The sequence below is a fragment of the Serinus canaria genome, chromosome Z (assembly GCF_022539315.1).
Source record: "Serinus canaria isolate serCan28SL12 chromosome Z, serCan2020, whole genome shotgun sequence".
Taxonomy (NCBI): domain Eukaryota; kingdom Metazoa; phylum Chordata; class Aves; order Passeriformes; family Fringillidae; genus Serinus; species Serinus canaria.
The window spans coordinates 24,274,519-24,295,458 of record NC_066343.1 but is presented as its reverse complement, the minus strand read 5'-3'; the positions used below and the strand labels follow the sequence as shown (position 1 = coordinate 24,295,458).

Sequence of the window (20,940 nt, the reverse complement as noted above, 5' to 3'; positions counted from 1 at the left end):
GATTACTGCAAATATTAACAGTGAAATATGAACAGATCGTTCAATAGTGCTTACTGGGTTCAGGCAATCCCCTGCACACAGAAACAGAATACCCTAGATGTCCCTAAGGAAATGCCAACTACAACCCTGGAAACTTCAAGGGACAGCTAAGTTTCTGCAAAGGACAGAGCTGTTTCAAATGAGCACAAGTTTAACATATGCTTTCTGATTTATCATTCTCATGGAAGTTTTCCTGCTCTTTTCTGTTTTCTAAGGCAATGCAAAGGCAATGCAATCAGTGTAGTAGCATAACTGCATAAGCAAAGATGTGGACATATAAGAAAGTCTAAGTAAGGACTATTTTTCACTCTAAGTTACTTTATCCTGGTAGCACAATCACAGTTCCAAAATAATTGACCTTAAGATCAATAGATTTTCTTCTATCAGGAAGGAAGAATTGTTTACCAGAGATAAAAACACCAAGGAAAAAAGTGAACAAAAATAAAACACACCAAGTCTCGAAAAAAGCGTAACTAGAAAAATTTGACCTTTTAAATGGAATTGTCTTTGCAGACAACACTTTCCATCTGAGATATCCAGAGAACTTTTGACATTTTGTCCGTAAAAAGAATGTTAGAAGCATTTTGTTTTTTTCCCACTTTAATTCATTTTCATATTTCACAAAGCAAGGTAAGAGACAGCCACACTGTAACTAAGGACTTAAGACCAGATGATGGTACAATGGCAAACAGTACACCAGAAATGTTCCTGCATAGGAGAGGGTGGGGGAGGAAGACTGGCTGATGCATTTGACAAATTCGTGTCTGTTTTGATGGACAGAAATAATTTTCATTATTCATTACAAAAGTCATACCTGTACATAATAAAAAGAAACACAAATGCTGTCAGATTGTGCATCTCCTGGTGACTCTGTTTGGACATTTATTTGAAGGAAGCACTGAAACAGGGAAGAGCAAACCCTGTGCACTTCAAACTCCAAGAAAAGTCTTGCATTTGACTTTGACCCGACAGAGGAACAGAAATACAGGATAAAAAATTTTCAACACTATTTCCCCATCATTAGAGCTCACACTCCTGAATGGCATTTGCAAGAACCCAGAAAAAAAGTAGGTTTTAAGATACATAAAGAAATTATAAGGTCAGACAGCTCCTGCTATGGATAAAAATCAGATCTTGAATTTCTGTGACAAACAACATTCCTCATTCTGCCTCAAGTCGCGGTAAGACAGGAAGAATAAGATTTCCAAATGCAGAGTCTTGAGTTATGAAGTATCCTGAGGAGTGTGCATGTGCGTGCTGGAAAGAGAAAAGCATTTGTTATAGAATCTCTCCCTGCAGCACTGACATGATTCAAGACTTCATGGCTTCTGCAGAATTAATTATTTATTTCTCCCAGTTTGCTCCTTAATTCTGACAGTCAAATTCAAACCCAGCATTTTAGATCAGCTACGTAAGAATAGGGCCCACCAAGGCATTTAACTTGGACATTCTCTTCTGCTTTTTTCAGCCAACTCCGTGGAGGTGGAGCAAATCAACTCCTGATTGCTCTTCTTTGCCTAGACCCCATGTTTCCACTTCCACTCCCTTCCATAAACATAATGGCTTGCAATTCTTGGTTTATTACAGCTGCTACACAGAGGGCCACCAGACACAATCCCAAACATGGGGCACCAGGATTCTGCTCATGTGATGTAGATATATGCTTGTTCACCTGAGGAAGGCAGCTGTTGTATGGCTCTGAAACACCTTTGTGAAATCCTACATACCCTTTCCCAATTCAAAGGCTGGACTCCAGCAAGTTAGATGTTCTGCATAATCCCTCCCTCCACCACTAAGGAAGAGCCCTGTGATCTCAAATTCAGCCTTAGCCTTTAGTGTGCCCTTGGAGTGATCAAGGGTTAACTGGCACAGTGAGCTGCACCAGCACCAGCATGGCCAGCAGGCCAAGGGGAGCCATCTGAGCTCAGTCTGAGACACAAACAAGGGGGAGTTCAACAGAGACACAACGAGATGGCTGTGGGGCTGGGTTATGAAGTCTCTTTTGTTATGATGAAACATGCCCAAGGACTTGTTTCATCATAACAAAAGAGACTTCACTTATGACAAACACAGGAATGAGAGATACCTAATCTCTAAAAGGGGCTTTTCAATATCTCTAGAAGCAAGGCTGCTCTCTGAAGGGACCTAAACCAGAGCCAAACTGAACACTGACTGTATCAGCTCACCTGCAGTGCAGCCTTCTGCTGTGCTGCAATGTGCTGTTGCTCAGCATGATCACGGAAATCCTTATTCAGAGGTGATCTTGCAAGTGCAATGCTGCAACAAAGAACAAGACAGTATGACAGGCCACAGCCAAAACATGTGTTCTTGCTATTCTAGCCATGGATACCATGACTTCCTGAGCTCTCATTTCACTCAGGGCTTGACAATTGTCAGTTACTGTTTGGAATTACTATCTGTAAATATAAGAGAAAAAAAAGGGTAGATAGAGTGACCACAGCTGTATAATTTGAGCCATCATAAACAATTCCTGCCAAACTAAACCTGAAGCCTGTTGTGGATTTTGCCCATGGGTTGAGTCCCACTGAAGTCAGTGAAACCACTGGGTTTTATTGCAGTGTTAGACAATGCAAGGAATTTCAAAAGCAGCTTTGTGCTTTCACTCATTCACCGAGTGACTGTTCTAAACATCTGTGACAAACAGAAGCATTAACAAGAGCTCTGCAGACTTCAGTATATAAGAATAGGTCTTTGGTGGGGGGGGAAGCAGTTCACTACCTTTGATAAAGGAGCTTCCAACTGATGTTAAGTGAAATAACGATCCTTTGGGTAACAGCTTGGAGTACCTAAAACTGATCTAGCGTATCTATCTCACTGCAGCATAAAGTTTCAAACTAAAATTTACTGATGTTTTTTCTTGTCTTTTATACCTTAGTCTGCCTTCTTAAACCAAAAAGAAGACATAAAAAGCACCTCCAACACTATATATAAAGTAACACGGATATCAGGTGAGGGTTGCCATTAGAACTGTATCGCAAGACAATTCCCAGCTACCTCTGAAACTGTCAATGGAGACTGCTGCTGAAATCCCTGCTCTTACCTAATCACAGAGACAGAAGTACTAACAACAAGGATTCCAAGCAAATTCATCAACAGAATTTTACCAGCAGTTTCAATATCAACAGCTGATTTAATAAATCAGTTTTTGAGAAGCAGCCATGCTCATGAAAAGATCTGCAGCCAAATCTATGCCTAAATGCATAACAAAAGCTAAACAATTCAGAAAAATATTTGCTTATGGCAAGCATTAAGATAAGTTTCACTGCTGGAGAAGAGTACTACTCAGTTTATTTCAAACAGTATTTTCAGTGATTTTGGAGGTATTCAATTTGCAATTTGTAATCTGTACTCTCTAACTTTTCAATATGCTTTCTGTAGATAAGCTTAAGGCTCCACCATAAGCTGACATTTTTCAAAAGAAGTCTTCTGTTCTTGGATACAGGATTTTCACATGCCAAGTCCAGAAATCAACTAACCCATTCAACCTTACGCTGTCCCTGCCACTGTTGGGCTTTTTGGCCAAGTTTGCACAATTTTTGTGGTCTCAATTCTGACAACTCTGTGGTCCAAGACCTTTGGCACAACATCAAAAAACTGTCAGCTTCTCAAAAATCACACATCAGCCCACCACACCAAAGCAGAGTCTGACTGCTGCATTGGAGGTTCCACCCATGTCCACCTTCAAAACTAGAAAATTCTAATTCTGCTCATAGAATACAGTGTTGTATTTCCTTAAAGAAAAAAGAGAGTAAACAGACACTCCCTGAAGCTCTGTTGAACTTACAATTAAGCACAGAAACACTGCTGCCAGGAGCTGTACATAACAGTATTACATTCTGATTTTCTTTCCAACAATTTTGCTCAAGTAATAACCACATAAAGTTATTATTAATAACTTCTTGGCTCACTCAGAAGTCTACATCAGGCAATTTCAAGTATTCTGCATGTTTTTTGACATTATGAAGGAATTAAAAGTGCCGTGGAATCTCTCAGAAGAAAAGACATGGGCAGCACTCAGACTGTAGTCAGAGTATTTGACTCTTATACAGGTGTTGTGGGTTACACTGTGTCTAGAAGATGGCACTGAACTCACTTCACCATAACCTCAAAGTGTAAGGATGTCTATTTCTCTTCATAAGTTGTTGTGCGATTTTCGAGTTACTGATTTATGACAAAAATCTGATCTTCTTGTCTTGTATGGAAGAAACCCCAGTAACACCCTTCATCTCAGATTAGACTATTACACTTTATGGTGTAGAATCACCCCTACAACACAGCATCTTTTACAGGATTATCTGCTGTAACATTCAGTGGTTTCATCTTGCACATAGGGAGTTTCAAGAATAACTCACTCCTACTGTAATTGCTCTTCTCTAAGAATCCTGAACCTAATGGTCTGCTACTTCCCCAGAGCATTTCAGCTTAATAATGAAATGTTTTCTCAGTGTCCGCTTCCTGATTTTTCTTTATGGTAGACTTTAATACACTTGAGTAAGCAAATCTGCTTCTCTCATTCTCAAATGGAAACAATATTAGCCAAAATTCATGCTATGTGAACCACTTTAAATACTAATACGTTCCTGAAGAGCAATGTCCTTCTGCCTTATTATTAAAGATGGTCAGAATACACTTCTATTAAGTATTTACATAAGTTTACAGCTCACTAGCTGTTTGGCTTTTTTTTTCCTTGATGTAATCAGTGATGACCCAACAGGTCGAAGAACATAAAATACCTGGCTCCAGGGTGATTTGTGGAAGACTGGTTTTGCATAAGTAACTTTCTCTTCTCCTTGTCTAGTTCTGCCAGGATTGCAACCCTATTTTTATTCTGGAAACCTGGTGAGAATGACAGAAAAATATTAGAGATATTTATTTGACTTCTGTGGCCCAACTCTAACCTGGTAGAATTAGAAATCCTCGTAGAAAATTACTCTAAGATGAATACACTGATCTTCACTTGAAAGACTATTATTAAACAGGCTTCATTTTCAGCATGCAATAGCTTCCATAAGCTATCATGCATATTATTACATTTTAAACAGAGGCTTTTAACTCAAGTTAGAGCCTAACCCTTCCCAAGCCAGCTCTGGAGCTACAATCAAGGTTTATGATCAAATAGCTGCCTTCCAAAAAAAGTAGTAAAATTACCAGTTTCTAAATTTAAAAAGTAGTCAACTTTTTGACTGTGTTCAACTCAACAATAACAATGGAGTAATATATTCATGTAGCTTAATTTCTCATGTCGGTGAACTCAAACTGTAATACAAGCATTTCATATATATAACAGGTAAGAATGAGCAAATCACTAAGCTTGCAGCTGTGTTTACACAAACATGTTTCACTCAATCTATGAAGAAAAGTTTAAATATAATGTGCCCTATACACACTACCCTTATTCTGAGTATGATCAAATGCTGGAATACAGAAGCAAATTTAAACTATTAAACTGTCTGTACACAATATAAGAATGTGACCTCCATTTGCTTTCATTGTTCTTCCAAAGCGACCTTGAATACTAGGGAAGGGGTCAGGAAGTAGGGTGATTTGAGATAATTTCAAAAATGCCCAAAAGAGCTGCCATCTATGTATTTTTCGAAGTTGCCTTCTAAATGCAAACATGGCAAAACTCGTGTACCTACACAGGACTCATACAATGAAGGGTCTCACTGCAGCCCTCAAACCAGAGGCACAAGCCCCTGCTGTTGCCCAGTATGCCCAAAGAGCACAGCTGAGGACAACAGCTCCAGAGCTGACTCTTACACACCTCAATGCCACCAAGGACACTCCTCATGTCAGAAATACACACTTCTTGAATCTCTTATTTGCTGCTGTTCTATAAATAACAAGTGATGACAACATCATTTAAAAAAAAAAAAAAGTTAAGTAAAAGTCAAGCTCTCCTTTATTTCCTCCACACAAAAAGTCAAAGAATCCCCCTGGAAGTTGCTGTGTGCTGTGTCCCTGCCCTGCCAACTGTCTTAGTGGCAGCACTAAAACCTGGAAGCCCAAAGGCTGTGAGGAAGGCCACACATGGTAGCTCTTAAGGAGAGTATTAGCATGTCAAGGTAAAATGATTTATTTTCAGTTGCTGCACCTGAAGTTCATCCTCTTTGACCTTGTGCTGATGCTCAATAATCCAGAATACCTTTCATTTGCATAGTTTAATGAAGGAGAGAATCACCAGAGAGAAACCTTCAACTCTAAATAACATCTGTACTGCCTTTCTATCAAACTCTCACCTTTTTCTTGTACCATGCCTAATATACACATCCATAAACTTCAGTGTCACAAGAGTTCTTGAAAGGAGCAGTCTTTTGATTATATTGAACTATGGTTTTATGTAAGATCACCCACAATTATTTCGGCATTTGTTAACATGATTTTCAGTTATATTTAATTAACTGGAATTTTTCTGTCCACTAATCTCTCCTTCCTATGTAGCATTACCTCCACTTAAACTCTGTTTGATAAGAGCACTGATTCAGGCCTTTGATGTTTCTCTGCTCTTTGGATATAAGGCTGACAATTCTTGCCAACAAGCTAGGATTTAGTATCTCTGACCTGCAGCTAGCCCAGCAGACTTTACTTTCCTGTAAATTTTGGAGACAATGTGTGGACAGGATGACTGAATCACCTCTTAGAGGGCCTGACCTAAAACAACCATATGTTTGTATGCTCATTCTACACAATTTTAATCCAAAAACTGTTATACTTGACATATTACTCAGCACCCTACTGATACTGCTTGCTTATCCTAAACTACATAAATTTAAATGCATGCTCGGAATTCACAAGATATGACGGTTATGGAAAGAAAAAGGAGACCACTTTTTAATATAAATTTTGTGATCTAAAAAAATAAAGATTAAATATACTTAAATTTATCATGAAACAGATGGTATGATTCAGAAAAGCCTGAGACATTTTAAATGCTGTTTTTAAACTGTGATCAGAAACAGAAGAAGACTCTGTCTTCTATTTTGAGTCTTGTTACAGTATCTTCTGGAAGAAACTCCAGAGGTAGTCCAAGTAACCCAAGTAACTTTTCTTTCCTCATACTGCTACTAAGAGCTTTTGTGGTGTGTTTTTTGTTTGACTGCTTATTGGTTGGGTTTTTTTAAAGTAGTATTTTGCATTAGAGTTCAGACAGTAACCATCAGCAACCTGCTGTGCTGAAAAAGTAATTTGTTTAAGAGAATTTGTTATTGGTAAAGAAAAAAAAGCCTGTTTAAAAAAGTGGAGGAGCAAATTCAACATATACATGTTAGTACTCCTCAGCTGAGCAACGCGATCTTCCTGCAGGTAAAGTTCTTCAATGTGCAAAGTAAAGCCTGTTCCTTTAAAGGTTAACAATGGAAGGGGTGGAACATGAGAAATCCATTTTACACAGAAATTCTGGCATCTTTAGAAAGTAATTAACCATAAATGGCAATAAATAAGCAAAATTTTCATTTAGATTCTTCCCTGTTGAGGAACCCAAAATGCTTTCAAAAAGATCAATTTGAAACTCCTACAGAAGTTTCCTGCTTCAATTATAAATAAGAGTAATATTTCATCCGCAAGATTTGTCTGTTCTGCTTTCTACTACTAAAAATGTGGACATGCAAAAATCAAAAGCCATCTTTAGTACAGACCAGGTTCCCATCTGTGAAAACCAGCGCAGATTTTCAAACACAGAAACTTCCTAACAGAGCTCTGAATCTAGACTTCACGTCACTGGCATGAGTTGCACTAATATTTTGAGCTCAAACAGTTTGAATATTGCAGTTTATAAATATTTTTCCCTGCTTTGCTGACATGAGTCCTGACACAAAACAATCTATTCAAGGCAGCTAAATAGATCACAGCAGTGTCAGATGTCAAATTGAGCACCTAGATCCTCAGATTACTTGCCAATGTAGCAAATTCAGGACATTTAAAATTTAAACCTTTTTGACACCTCTGTTTCTGACATCAAGCATTGTATTTGTGCAGGACCAGAAAGATTACTTGCACCTATTTTCTGCACACAAAAGGCAGAAAGCCACTGAAAGCTGAAACCTTGCTGAGTGATACTGGCAGATTTAAGAGCTTACAGCAAGCCTCTCTCTTTAACCTAATCTGAACATTTTATCTACCACCCTATCTAACCGTTTCCTATGTCGGTTAGTTCTTCTAACTAACTCTGTGTGGCAAGCAACAGCATTACCTTTATCTGTTCTAAATTTTTCCTTTTCATTGGTTATCTTTTCTCCTTATCTGTTTCCTTGATTTGTTGCTTCAAATTCACAGCACATTTAAGTTTTTTCCAAGATGCACCACTTATAATTTATCCAGATATGTAACAGCACTAGAAAGCCCTCTGTTACTTTGTCCAAGATACACTTTTACTCAGAAAATGTTTTCAAAGCTGTATGTCAGCTCCAAACTCTGAACATTGAAAGGCACTGCATTTTCTCCTGTCTGCTCAATTCAGAAAGGACTTAAAGCAATTACTTTACTGAAGTGCATGTTTCTATAAATGGCAGCATTCATGAAGTGAGGCAGCATCCTCTTAAAAAGCAGAATCTAAAGTCCATATTAAACACACACTACTTGTGAAGAAAATGGAGTAATTCTATTTTGATGGCCTCTTCTGCTTATGATGACTGGCATCTCAAAACAACAACTAACCGTCTGCTACGTGCCAATACTTTCAGTAAAAATTTACATCTGGATATGCTTTCATACACTTTGTATGACAATGAAACAAAAGGTATACTGGTTATTCAGTAAATTAAGTTGAATTACTTAAAAATACATTAGTATTTTGTCTGTGCCTCCAGAAAACAGCAACATACATAGCTGAATATAAGTAATTGACAGCTTTATGGCTGCAAACTTCTCAAGTACTACACGTACACACAGATCAGACTCAGATGGGGAAGAGCAAAATGTGTAGATGGTGACATAATTCAGTGCAGAGCAGCACAATCTTCCTTTTCAGACTTGGTGAACAGAGAGGCAAATCTAGCTGCTTAGACTGTGCTCTGTGAATGCTCCCACATACCTCTAGGGAAAAGCATAAACAACTCTCAGGACATAAAGAGACTCCAGAATTGCTGCAGCCCAAAACTTAGAATTCTGTTCATATTTCAAGAGCTTCTTCTTCCAACATACTAGAACTCCTATTTTCTGAAATGTTCAGCCCTGTCTGAAGCAGGATCTGTATCTTTTCCACCTCTGCGGACCAAAAGGAGAATTCTGTTCTGAGCAGTTACATTTCTCTCATGTCAGAGGGCTTCCTCAAGGAGGACTCACATGCAGAGTTGCTAATTCTGTCACACACAGCAAGGCTCTGGCCTTGCTGCACACAAGCAAAGGCATTTCACAGGAGCAGCCTGATGAATACATGATGCCTAAGTACTGTGAAGTACTGCAGTAGGAGCAGTGTATTCCTGAGCACCTGGAAGTATTTGCTGTAATTCAGAAGCTGACTTCTACTCCTCAAAGTGTATCACTGGTTAATGAGTGCATGTGATGGACAACACACAGCACAGAGCAAGACCTTCCATGGCTTGAAATGCCACAGTCAGTCTCATGCCATCAGTTCTCTGTGGTACTAATGAACTGAAATAAGGCTTTTCATTTAATTCTTCTTGGTTTTTCAGCACTCATATGCAGCTCACCACCAAGAGAGCTTTTCTAAGAGGCCAGTGAATAAAAGTCTGGTCCAAAAAATCTTACTTTTATAGTCCAAGTCTGTTATCAATGGAAAACTCAAATTTACTCCTTAGATAATACCTGATACTAATCAAAGGAAAAGCAGTAATTCAGTACAAAAAATTCCCATCACAGTCTACCTATGTAGAAGGCTAATGTTTAATTCATCCTTTCAGTTCTGCATAACCCTTCTGGTGAGCATTTCAGTAAACCTGTATTATTTTTGTCCAAGTGAAGAGAATGGATTCCTTGAAAGGTATTAACACAAATGCCAAGAGGCAAGCTAAAAATGCAGTGTTTTTCACAGTTCTTTTCACTACCAGACTGCATCTAGCAAAGACAGAAACTCTGAACTGTGGTTTATATTTACCTGTTCCTTTCTAATTTTCCTAGTTGTACTACTTATAGGCTTATTTGGTAATTAAATGTGATAGTGTTTCTTGTCTCCTTAGTGCAAACAAATTTCAAATAGTAACTGGACAGTTCCTTTAATGAGTCTGTAAAGGATATCCCAAATATAAAATATTCCAAGGCTCTATTAAATTATAAGACTCTGAAATCTGGAGGGAAGCAAAGGTATTCTGGCCTTAAAATCCCTTCTCTCAGTAAACCAACATCCTTAAGAAGAAGCAGCTTTTGACTCTCTATGACAACATTTTATTCCTTGCAATGATGCTAATTTGGTGTTCACAGAATAAAAGCAAGATTTACCATTATGTACCAAACTTTCTCAGAGTTAAAATTTGTAAACGGACAGCTCTGCAATCTGCAGTACTTCTCTCTCAACACCTCACAAAATCTCAAAAAGCATTCTTGAAACTACCTCCTTTTCATCAAGCAGCAAGTAAAATCTGTGGTTTGGAGTCACATGATATCCCCCAAAATATCATCCAGCAACACCAGGTTTGCAGGACTGCTTGAGATAAAGACACAAAGACAGAGCTGAAAAAAATCTCCACTTGCTGGGAAACTGAATCCAGAATTTACTTCTCATAACCAAGTAAGGGAAGAGCTATACCAGAGAAGCTTTCTCCCCAGCTCTTCCATGTAGGAAAAGCCTCAGAGCTCCCCCTAAGGTTTCCAGAAAACACCTCTAGAGGGCGATTTAAGATCCTCCTTCAAATTTACTGGGTGACACCTCCAGACCTTCAGCCCCCTCTAAAGCACATGCACCACCTGGAGAGATGGATCATTACTAAGATTTTTATTATTTTAAGGATACAATTGAGATGTATCTTGGTATAAAGAAACATTTCAGCACAATTACCATTATGGTTTTAATTGGCTTTTTCCTCCTAGGCCTGGCCAATTGCTGCCTGTGACAGATACTACTGCCTGGGTCTTGCTGTTCCCATGGAATGTATTTGACTTCTGGCTGTTCTCTGATGTTGAGTGCAATTGCTGCAAGTCATGTTCAAGGCCAAGTGCTGTAAGTATCTGAAATAAGCTTCAGGAAATGATCACTGTACCACAGGCATGATACATACCTCCTAATGCTGAGCACAACATTATGCTCAGTAATGAAGAGCTTCTCAGCCACCAGTGGTCTTTTTCAACCATTACATGTGTGCGTACTTTGTCCCAGAAGAATTGCTGCCTTTCTGCCGCTTTCAGCCCCACTTCTCTTTCCTTTCTTCATCTTTCCATAATAATAAACTTACAGTTATGGTGACTTCACTGAAATTTTGCACTCACTTTTCCCTCAAATATTTAAATTAAAACCTACCTTGTCCTGAAGGATTTGCTGCCATCCTTCAATTTTCAGCCCTTGTTTTATTCAGCTGGAGCTCAAATCTTTTAACCCCCAGAAATATCTGCAAAACAGGCACAATATAAGATGAACATACTCCTTTAAAAGAAGAGTTTGGAATTCAATCTTTTAGAGGCTTCATAAATATGGCAACTGCTAGAAAGCACAAGCTGAACACAGCACGTATGCTGCTTTAAATGTATTATATGCTTTAAATGTATTATACAGTTTATATTGTTCTGACTGAAAATTTAGGCTCAAAATACCAAGGGCTGCGATCAATCCTTTTTTTCATATTCCAGAAGTAGAGTAATTTCTTGTATTTTCTGTTCTAGTAAAAATAATATAGATAATTGGAGTCATACACCCATTTTCCCAACAGAACTTCTTCCTGACAAGGTATGTCAGACTACACTTAAGAATCACATCAAACCTCTGTAGTCCTTAAAAGCTGAGGCCTTAGAAGAACCCAGTTTAGGCTCTAACTCAAGAAAACTTGATTGTTTGAGGAGAGGCAATTTAAATCCCAGAGATAAGGCCAGCCAAAGTTGGCTGCAGATGTGACAAAACAAAAAAAGGAGGCCCTGCTTCTCCTCGGTCGTACGTCACCTCGGACCACCATCAACATCTGTTTCCATCAAGGTGCCAGGCTATAAAGGGCAGTGGCGAAGAGCTCTGGCTCAGCCAGCCGGAGGCGAGAGATGGGAACGCTGAATCCTGCAGGAAACGTGAAGAACAAGTCAGTCACACTTCCACAGGAAACCGTGTCATCGCCAGGCTCTGGACCTGTGGGTCCTTGAGCAGCAATGCTGCTGCGAATCAATAGCTCAATGACAGTATTAATTAAGCGCAGTGAGAGCGGTCGGGACGGGTTTCCCCAAGAGCCATGGACGGCCTGACCCACTCCCTCCACTGCCCACTCCCCCCCCCGCACTCGGGAATGGGCCCTCCCGCTCGCCTTTTCCCTCCCGCCCACAATGGACGGACGGCCTCGCCGGCTCTCCCCGGCCCGGGGGCGATGCCCCCCCCAGCCGGCCTGGCCCTGGCCCAGGCCCCTGCAGTCCCGCCCGCCACCCACCTCCACGACCAGAGACCGCGGGGCTCCGGCTCCTTTTACCCGGCTCACCCTTCCCGCAGCGCGGCCGCGCCGCCTCCGCCCTCTGCTCGTGACGCTCGCACAGCGCGACGGCGGCCGCGCCCTCTTCTGTTCCCGTGCCCTCCCCTCGCAGTTCCCGCGCCCTCCTCTCTTCCTGTCCCCTCCCCTCGCCCTTCTCTCTTCCCGTACCCTCCCCTGACCCTGCCGACGCCCGGAAGGGTGGGGGCTCTGCGTGTGGGGCCGCCGGCCGGCCGGCCGGTGTGTGGCGTTCGGCCGTACGGCAGCGCTTTGTTTGTGTTGGCTCCTGCCGGAGGCATCCGCCAGGAGACAGGAGCAAGCGCCAGGGTTTCAGGCTTGTTCCTCCCAATGGGGACTGCATGCAGCGTCGAGGTTAAGTAGTAAAAAAACCCACAAGTGGAAGGGAAGGGGTCATGGAATCAGGTTGGAAAAGACCTCCGGGCTCATGTAGTCCAACCTGTGACCCAGCACCACCCTGTCAGCCAGACCATGGCACTGAGTGCCACATCCAGTTATTGCTTAACACTTCCAGGGACGCTGACTCCACCACCTCCGTTGCCTTGGCAACTCATTCCAAAATCTAATCGCTCTTACAGGGAAGAACCTCTCTTGGTGGAACTTGAGGTTGTGTCCTCTCCTCCTGTTTCTTTTTTTTCTTTAAATCACTGCCATGCAGATTGTGTTTGAATACAGCAGCAATATTTGGAATTAATTCGTGAGAAGGTTTGTTCATGGAACTAGTGCATGGTTTGCTTTTGGAATGTCAAGTAACAACGGTATAGATGAGGGTATCCGATTAAGTGTTCCGGTCTGACCTGGGGAATAATCCATAGTCTTGAAGCAGCAATCTCATTTTTTTATGCCCTTGTGGTTAAAATACTTGAATCAAATCAGACTGAGTAGTAGCTGTAGCTTTGATTGTACATAAATCAATTATTAAGGACTGCTGTAAATAAATAATTTAAAGACTGCATACAGATAGAGCCACCTCTGACCTCTCTGCAGCCAAAAATCAGTCACATTGTCTGCTTCAGTTTGATATGCAGGATTTTTTTTAAAGCACTAAACAATTTTCATGAAATAAAGACCCTTTTTCTTCTCTAGCTGAATGTAAGGATAAGAACAGAAAAACAGTTACTTTTTTTTATTACTTAGTTCAACATGTCTATGTAGATATGCTTTTACTGCAGGATATTAAATTTTTGGATATTCAGGTTTTGATGGTGTATGTGACAGGCACTTCTGAGCAAATGACCCTTACAGCAATTGGATCTAGTAGTCAAACCTTCTGCATGCTGCAGGGCATTTGATTTCATCTACTTTCTCTGTCATCAAATGCTAGAAGTCCAAACGTCCTCACTCTTCAGGCCTAAAGTGGAAAAAGAGCTTATTAAAAACTGTTGATTTAGTTACAATGGAACTATTTATATTGGTAAGAACACGCATATGGTGTATATGGTGGTAAATGTCACATTAATTCATTAGCTTGGACAACCACATATATACAGAAATATTGAAGGCAATTAACAATTTCTAAAGATGTGCTGCAGCCAGCTTTACTAACTTGAGGTAATAAATTACATTTTTGAGAGTGTGCAGAATACATATAAATCTTGTTAGTGTCTATAATAATGGATTGATTTGTCCTAAAAATAGTGTGCCTTAGTTTTTATTCACATGGATTCTATGAGATGGGCAGCAATCTGCTAACCAAGTATGCTGTCCTTCCATTTATACTTTTCAGACACCCACAGTGTTTGACATTTGTAAAACTGAACAAATTTGTGTCTGAAAACTTGTAATGTCTAGATGTAGAATTTAGTTACCTGGATTGTTTGCCTGGTAAAAGCAGTGTGTTTGTGTGTGTGTGTGTGTGTTTGTGTAGGGCTGTGTGTGCCTGTACCCAAACCAGCGGACAATCTCAGGGAGTTTTCTGTTTGCTTTAAAGCCCTGTTGATTAATACTGTGGGAAGCAAACGTTGCTGCCATTCCCACATACTTGTATTTTTGTCAACTGTTCTCTTTGCGTGAGCAGCTGACTGAGCACCTGCCTTCCTGATTCTGTTTTGGTATTGTTTTTTGCCTTGTTTAATTTTGTTTTTTCTCATTCTGCCTTTGGAAATGTAGTCTGTGCTATTTTTTCTCCTTTTAATTATCCCTTGGATGATTTGCAGACTGTTTTATCTTGACACCTCACTTGCAATCATTAACTGCTGAGGAGCAGGGTGAGTGAAGAGCATCCAAACTAATAATCCTACCTGGTGCAATTCTCTGTGATGTCATTCCAGGACTGAGTATGTAAGTGATTCTGAAAAGATCCAGTTTGAGGCAGACAGGTCTACCTGCTGTGTTCCTCTTTATACAGCTAATCCTGGCAAGAAGAATTAATTAGTGGACAGTGGTCCTTGTTTGGGGATCAGGAAAGGAAGATAGAGAAGGAAGAAGCAGCAGGGCAAGGAGGAAGAGTGATCAGCAAGGAAACTTAGATGAAGAAAAGCTGGGACTCATTAATTCTACATTTCTGTACAAGTGTGGTGAATGTTGATCAGAGCAGTAACTTCAAGCATCTCTACGAAAACATGATCATGCCTCAAGTCAAATGATCCCTCAGTTTTGGGAGGAGTTTCACATCCATATAGTATCAATTAATTTTTCCTTGGGTTTTAGAAACAGGAAGAAGTGTAACCCTTTAAAAGAATGGTGTCTAATTTCCGATGTGTCAGAATACTTTTGCTTGAAACTCCTCCTTTTTGTTCAGCATAAGCAAATAAAAAAATAAAATAAAGCATTTATAGCATGTCTTTTGGATACCCACTACAAAGTCTTCACTTTAAAAGGAGGCCGTTCTTGAACACTACCTCACAAATCTTGCCATGCTCTTCCTTCAGGCATTAAATGCTGTTTTTCAGGCCGGCTTTTCTCATCATCTTGGAGTAGACAGAGTTGTTTTTCCCATTATTGAAACAAATGCTATGTTAAATTGAATGTAGTTCTGAAATAATATAAATGGCAACACAGAAATGTGGTGAGAAACTCGAATAGCTGAAGTGCTGCACTGGATGGCTACAAGCTCTAAAGAAGTGATAGGAAATGAGGAAGAGGTGGAGCAATGACCCTTTATTTAAAGGAGGCTTTTGATGCCATGTGTATTGAAACTAATAAAGATGAAGCTGAATACCTGTGGGTAAGAATTAAGGGGAAAGCTGCTATCCTTCTGGGAGTCTGTTATTGTCCACCCAACCAGGAAGAAGAGGTGGACAACTTATTCTATAAGTAGCTAGAGAATGTCTCAGGATCACCAGCCCTTGTTCTCAGTAGGTGACTTCAACCTACCAGACATCTGCTATGAACTTAATACAGCAGAAAAGAGACAGTCCAGGAAGTTCTTAGAGTGTGTAGAGGATAACTTTTGTCACAGCTGGTGAGTGAGCCCACTAAGGGAGGGGCTATGTTAGACTTGTTGTTTGCAAATAGAGATAGGCTGGTGGGAGATGTGGTACTTGGAGGCTGTTTGGGCCAGAGTGATCATGAAATAATAGAGTCCTCAGTATTTGGTGAAATGAGGAGGAGCACCAATAAGACTTTTACATTAGACTTCTGGAGGGCAGACTTTTGCCTGTTCAGGAGACTTAGAAAGTTCCTTGGGAAGCAGCCCTTAAAAACAAAGGAGTCCAGGAAAGGTGGGCGAGCTTCAAAACAGAGATCCTGAGAGCACAGGAACAGACTGTCCCTGTGTGCCAAAAGATGAGTCAAATGAGGCAAACATCCATGGATGGGCAACGAGGTTTTGAAGGAACTGAGAAATAAGAAGAGGATGTATCATCTTTGGAAGGAGGGTCAGGTCCCTCAGAAAGTATTTAAGGGGCTCGCTAGGGCATGTAGGAAAAAAACTAGAGAGGCCAAACTTAGTTTGAACTTAATTTGGCAACTTTTGTAAAGGATAATAAAAAAATGTTTTTACAAATATATTAATGGCAAAAGGAAGGGTAAGACCAACCTTTATTCTTTACTGGATGTAGGAGGGAACTCAGTAATGAGTTCCCTGCAGATGAGGAGAAGGTGGAGGTGCTTAACAGCTTCTTTGCCTGAGTCTTTAGTGGGAAGATGGCTTGTGCCCAGGACAGCTGTCCTCCTGGGCTGGTAGATGGTGTCAGGGAGCAGAATGGTCCCCCCATTATCCAAGAGGAGGCAGTCAGAGAACTGCTGAGCCACTTGGATGTTCCTAAATCTATGGGCCCAGATGGGATCCATCCCAGGGTGATGAGGGAGCTGGCAGATGAGCTTGTGAAGCCACTCTCCATCATTTACCCACAGTCTTGGCTCACTGGTGAGGTTCCAAATGACTGGAAGCTGGCCAATGTGACCCCCATTCACAAAAAGGGTGGGAAGGAGGATCCTGGTAATTATTGGCCAGTCAGCCTGACCTCAGTACCTGGTAAGGTAATGGAACAGTTTATACTGAGTGTCATCATGCAGCACTTACAGGATGGCCAGGGTATCAGACCCAGCCAGCATGGGTTTGGGAGGGGTAGGTTGTGTTTGACCAGCCTGGTCTCCTTTTATGACCGGGTGACCTGCCTAGTGGATACAGGGAAGGCTGTGGATGTTGTCTATTTGGACTTCACAAGGCCTTTGACACTGTCTCCCACAGCACACTCCTGGAAAAGCTGGCAGCCCACGGCTCGGACAGGAACACTCTTTGCTGGGTTAGGAACTGGCTGGATGGCCAGGCCCAGAGGGTGGTGGTGAACAGTGCTGCATCCAGCTGGGGCCTGATACCAGTGGTGTCCTTCAGGGGTCTGTGCTGGGGCTGGTCCTGTTCAATGTTTTTATTGATGACATGGATGAGAGGATTGAGTCTTTCATTAGTAAATTTGCAGATGACACCAAGCTGGGAGTATGTGTCAATCTGTTGGAAGGTAGGAGGGCTCTGCAGAGAGACCTGGAATGGTTGGATGGATGGGCAGAGTCTAACAAGATGAAGTTAATTAAATCCAAGTGTCAAGTCCTGTATTTTGGCCACAATAACCCCCTGCAGCACTACAGGCTGGGGACGGTGTGGCTGGAGAGTGCCCAGGCAGAAAGGGACCTGGGAGCACTGGTCGACAGCTGGCTGAACAGGAGCCAGCAGTGAGCCCTGGTGGCCAAGAAGGCCAAGAGCATCCTGGCCTGTGTCAGGAATAGTGTGGCCAGCAGGAGTAGGGAGGTCATCCTTCCTCTACAGTCAGCCCTGGTGAGGCTGCACCTTGAGTGCTGTGTCCAGTTCTGGCCCCTCAGTTTGGGAAGGATGTCGAGATGCTTGAGCGCATCCAGATGAGGCAACAAGGCTGGTGAGGGGCTTGGAACACAAGTCCTGTGAGGAATGACTGAGGGAGCTGGGGTGGTTTAGCCTGGAGAAAAGGAGACTCAGGAGTGACCTTATCAGTCTCTACAACTTCTGAAAGGTGGCTGTAGTCAGGTGGTGTCTTTCTCCAGGCAGCAACTGACAGAATGAGAGGACAGAATCTTAAGCTGCATCAAGGGAAATACAGGTTGGATATTAGGAAAAAGTTTTTCATGCAAAGGGTGATAAAGTACTGGAATGGTCTGCCCAGGAAGGTGGTGGAGTCACCAGCCTTAGAAGTTTTTAAAAAAAGATTGGATGTGGCACCCGGTGCCATGGTTTAGTTAGGTGTTAGGGCACGGGTTGGACTCAATAATCTCAGTGATCTTGAAGGTCTCTTCCAACCTAGTGATTCTGTGATTCTGTGATTTTAAAATGATTATGGGCAGTTCTAATCACTGTTGGCTGAGGTAGAATAATGATTTACATGTTGGGTTCTTTTTGCCCCTAAGTGAAAGTAGTATGTGCATGATGTCTCCTTGCGTTGAACCGAGATCTTCCAGAATGCTGTTTTCATTTCCATTTGGCAGTGCTACTCATATATACCATCCTAAACACTCCCTATTTATCGTGTGTGTCACAAAAAAAAAAAAACTCTTTAAAAAAACATAATACATCTTGAAGAGTCTTCAAACATTTTAGATTGATTGGGGTTTCCATATCCAGTTGTGTAAAGATACTGTATCCATACTTACAGTCTTTCTCCTTGACTGGATTTTTAATTTTTCATTTTATAGCCATTTAGCACAGACTTCCACTTTGTGTCACAAGTGTCCTTTGTTCCCCCAATCCTGTTTATGGCACCCCTATAAAACTTAACAGCTTTGAAGGCTTTTGAGACAGCAAAAGGTTATGTATTATCTTACATGTGTGCAAGAATGCACAGGTGTTGCGTGCTCAAGACTTGAAACTGATCCTGTCTCTAGAGAGTCACTGAGCACATGCATAGGATTTAACACGATGGAGTCAAACGCCTGCCCTCTCCAATCTCTGCAGTACAAGACATGAAGGTCTAGAAGCATATGGAAGGAAGGACCCTTTTTGAAAAAATAGCTGGATTTTTTGTGTTTTTTATATCTTCTGGAATAGTGTTGTTCTATAGTAGTTTCCTGTGTGCCTATGTGCAGTCAGACACAAACATTATCTTTGCCAAGGCAGACCACAGTGGGGAAAAGACAAACCAGTTGAGGAGAAGCTGTTGAGGGATGTATGAGGGAGAGACCATGTGATGGGAAAAGGGAATAACATTTGAAATCACCCAGTGCAAAACATCAACTACATAAACTATTTGGTACAATGCAACAGTTGACAGCAGGGAAAAAAATTTTACTGCCCTTGACCTGTCAAACCAGACAAGCCTGTCAGTATCTCTGTGGCCTCAAGCCTACCTTATTGTTTGTACTGTTTGGATGCTATTGAGAATCCTAGAATTTCATCTTTAAATAGAATACTTCATGAAAAGCAGGTGGGCTTTACATGTCTGGTCTAGTAAATAAATACAATGTGAACTTAGCCTCCTGATAGTCATTGTAAACCCTGTTGCCATTTTATGTCTCATCTGGACAAAAAGATAAAGATGCATTACAAAAAGAATTTTAAGAGACAACTAAGAGTCCTTCTCAGGCTTACACTGAGCACTTGAAAAGCCATCTGCCATTATAAAAACATCCTGGGCGTTATTACTGGCGTAACTGGCACTCCAGATCACAACAGCAGTGCAAGATAGGTACTATCCTTAAATTTGTAAATAGGTTTTCCTGCACATCATCTGTGGATCCTTCCTCTCCCTGTTTATGCTAGTAAACAATCCTAAGAGGTAGCCTGCAGGACTTTGATTTCAGTGAAACAGAACTATTTTTTCAGGAAAAAAAATGTGTGAAACTGGTGACATTTTTCTTGAATTGGTAAGATTCTTGGTCCCTAAACTGACCATTTGTCTTCTTGCCCAGTTAGTATTACACCTGTTTCATCCTGCTTCTGAGCTGAAATTATATAAACATAATAAATAGTTATGATTTTGCTAGGAGAGCATGCCAGTTTTTTCAAGTTGGCTTGGGTTGAGATGTGGGCATTGAATAGCAGTCTCTTCAGTCTGCCACTGATTTTGGTTTTCACTGTGTATTTTATTCTGGTTGCATGTTTCATCTGGTGAATGGTTTTAGCTTGGTTGATGTTTAACAAAAAGAAAATTATCAATATAAACATCAAGAAAAATATTATGGTTGTAAAATTAAACCACCACAGTGGAGCAGTATACATAACCATATTTTTAATCACTCATAATTTCCTAGCAGAATTAAGACATTTGTTTATTTCTCTGCTGGTACTGTAAAAATAGACACTTTCCTTCCTCATTTTTTGGTAGTACCTCTTGTGCCTGCTGTTGGAGCCAGATGACCACATGCTGGTTCATTTAAAGGTTCCTATTTGTGTGTAGAAAACAATTCCTACAAGAAGTCAGCTACATTGTATATCTATTTTTTTCTGTTTCATTTAATGCACAATAGATTTGGAGCTCTTTATGACCCCTGTTCATATTGCGTGACCACTTCTAATCAAGGTACAACAATTTGCTCCTAACTCTAATTTTAAATTCAATGTTCAATCTTCTTTTTGAAGTTCCAGTTCTTGAAATCAACTACATAGTATGCTCATCTTCTGTGTTAAAAAAAAATAGAAATGGGTTTTCCTTATAGCTGAAGAAGCTAAAAACCCACACTTGCGGGGCTTTAGAGAGAATACAGCAAAGGCCAGACAGTTGTACAGATTATTAAGATTACACATTTAAAGTTTGATCTTTTTTAAGGTATGATTTATGATTTTTGAACTCTTCTAATACAACATAGTTTGGATTGGAAGGGACCTAAAAAATCATCCAAGATCATCCCTCTTGTCATAGGCAGGGAACCTCCCACTAGACCAGGTCACTCAGAGCTCTATCCAACTTAGTCT

At 40.8% G+C, this 20,940-nt stretch overlaps 1 protein-coding gene across 4 annotated transcripts; it reads right to left on the bottom strand.

Annotated features, from left to right (window-relative positions):
- Positions 1-621: 621 nt before the first annotated feature.
- INIP (INTS3 and NABP interacting protein) lies at positions 622-12,721 on the bottom strand. 4 transcript variants are annotated; one of them, XM_050987094.1, is made up of 6 exons: positions 12,618-12,721; positions 12,101-12,208; positions 11,468-11,555; positions 4,794-4,896; positions 2,226-2,316; positions 622-1,296 (listed from the first exon to the last, which is right to left on the bottom strand). In XM_050987094.1, exons 3-6 carry the CDS (start codon positions 11,490-11,492, stop codon positions 1,201-1,203), a joined length of 315 nt encoding a protein of 104 aa, XP_050843051.1. In that variant the 5' UTR covers positions 11,493-11,555; positions 12,101-12,208; positions 12,618-12,721; the 3' UTR covers positions 622-1,200. The 4 variants fall into 4 exon arrangements, with proteins under 4 accessions (XP_050843051.1, XP_050843050.1, XP_050843052.1 ...); XM_050987093.1 differs by having other exon boundaries at positions 12,570-12,720; XM_050987095.1 differs by having other exon boundaries at positions 12,609-12,712.
- Between the last annotated feature and the right edge of the window lie 8,219 nt (positions 12,722-20,940).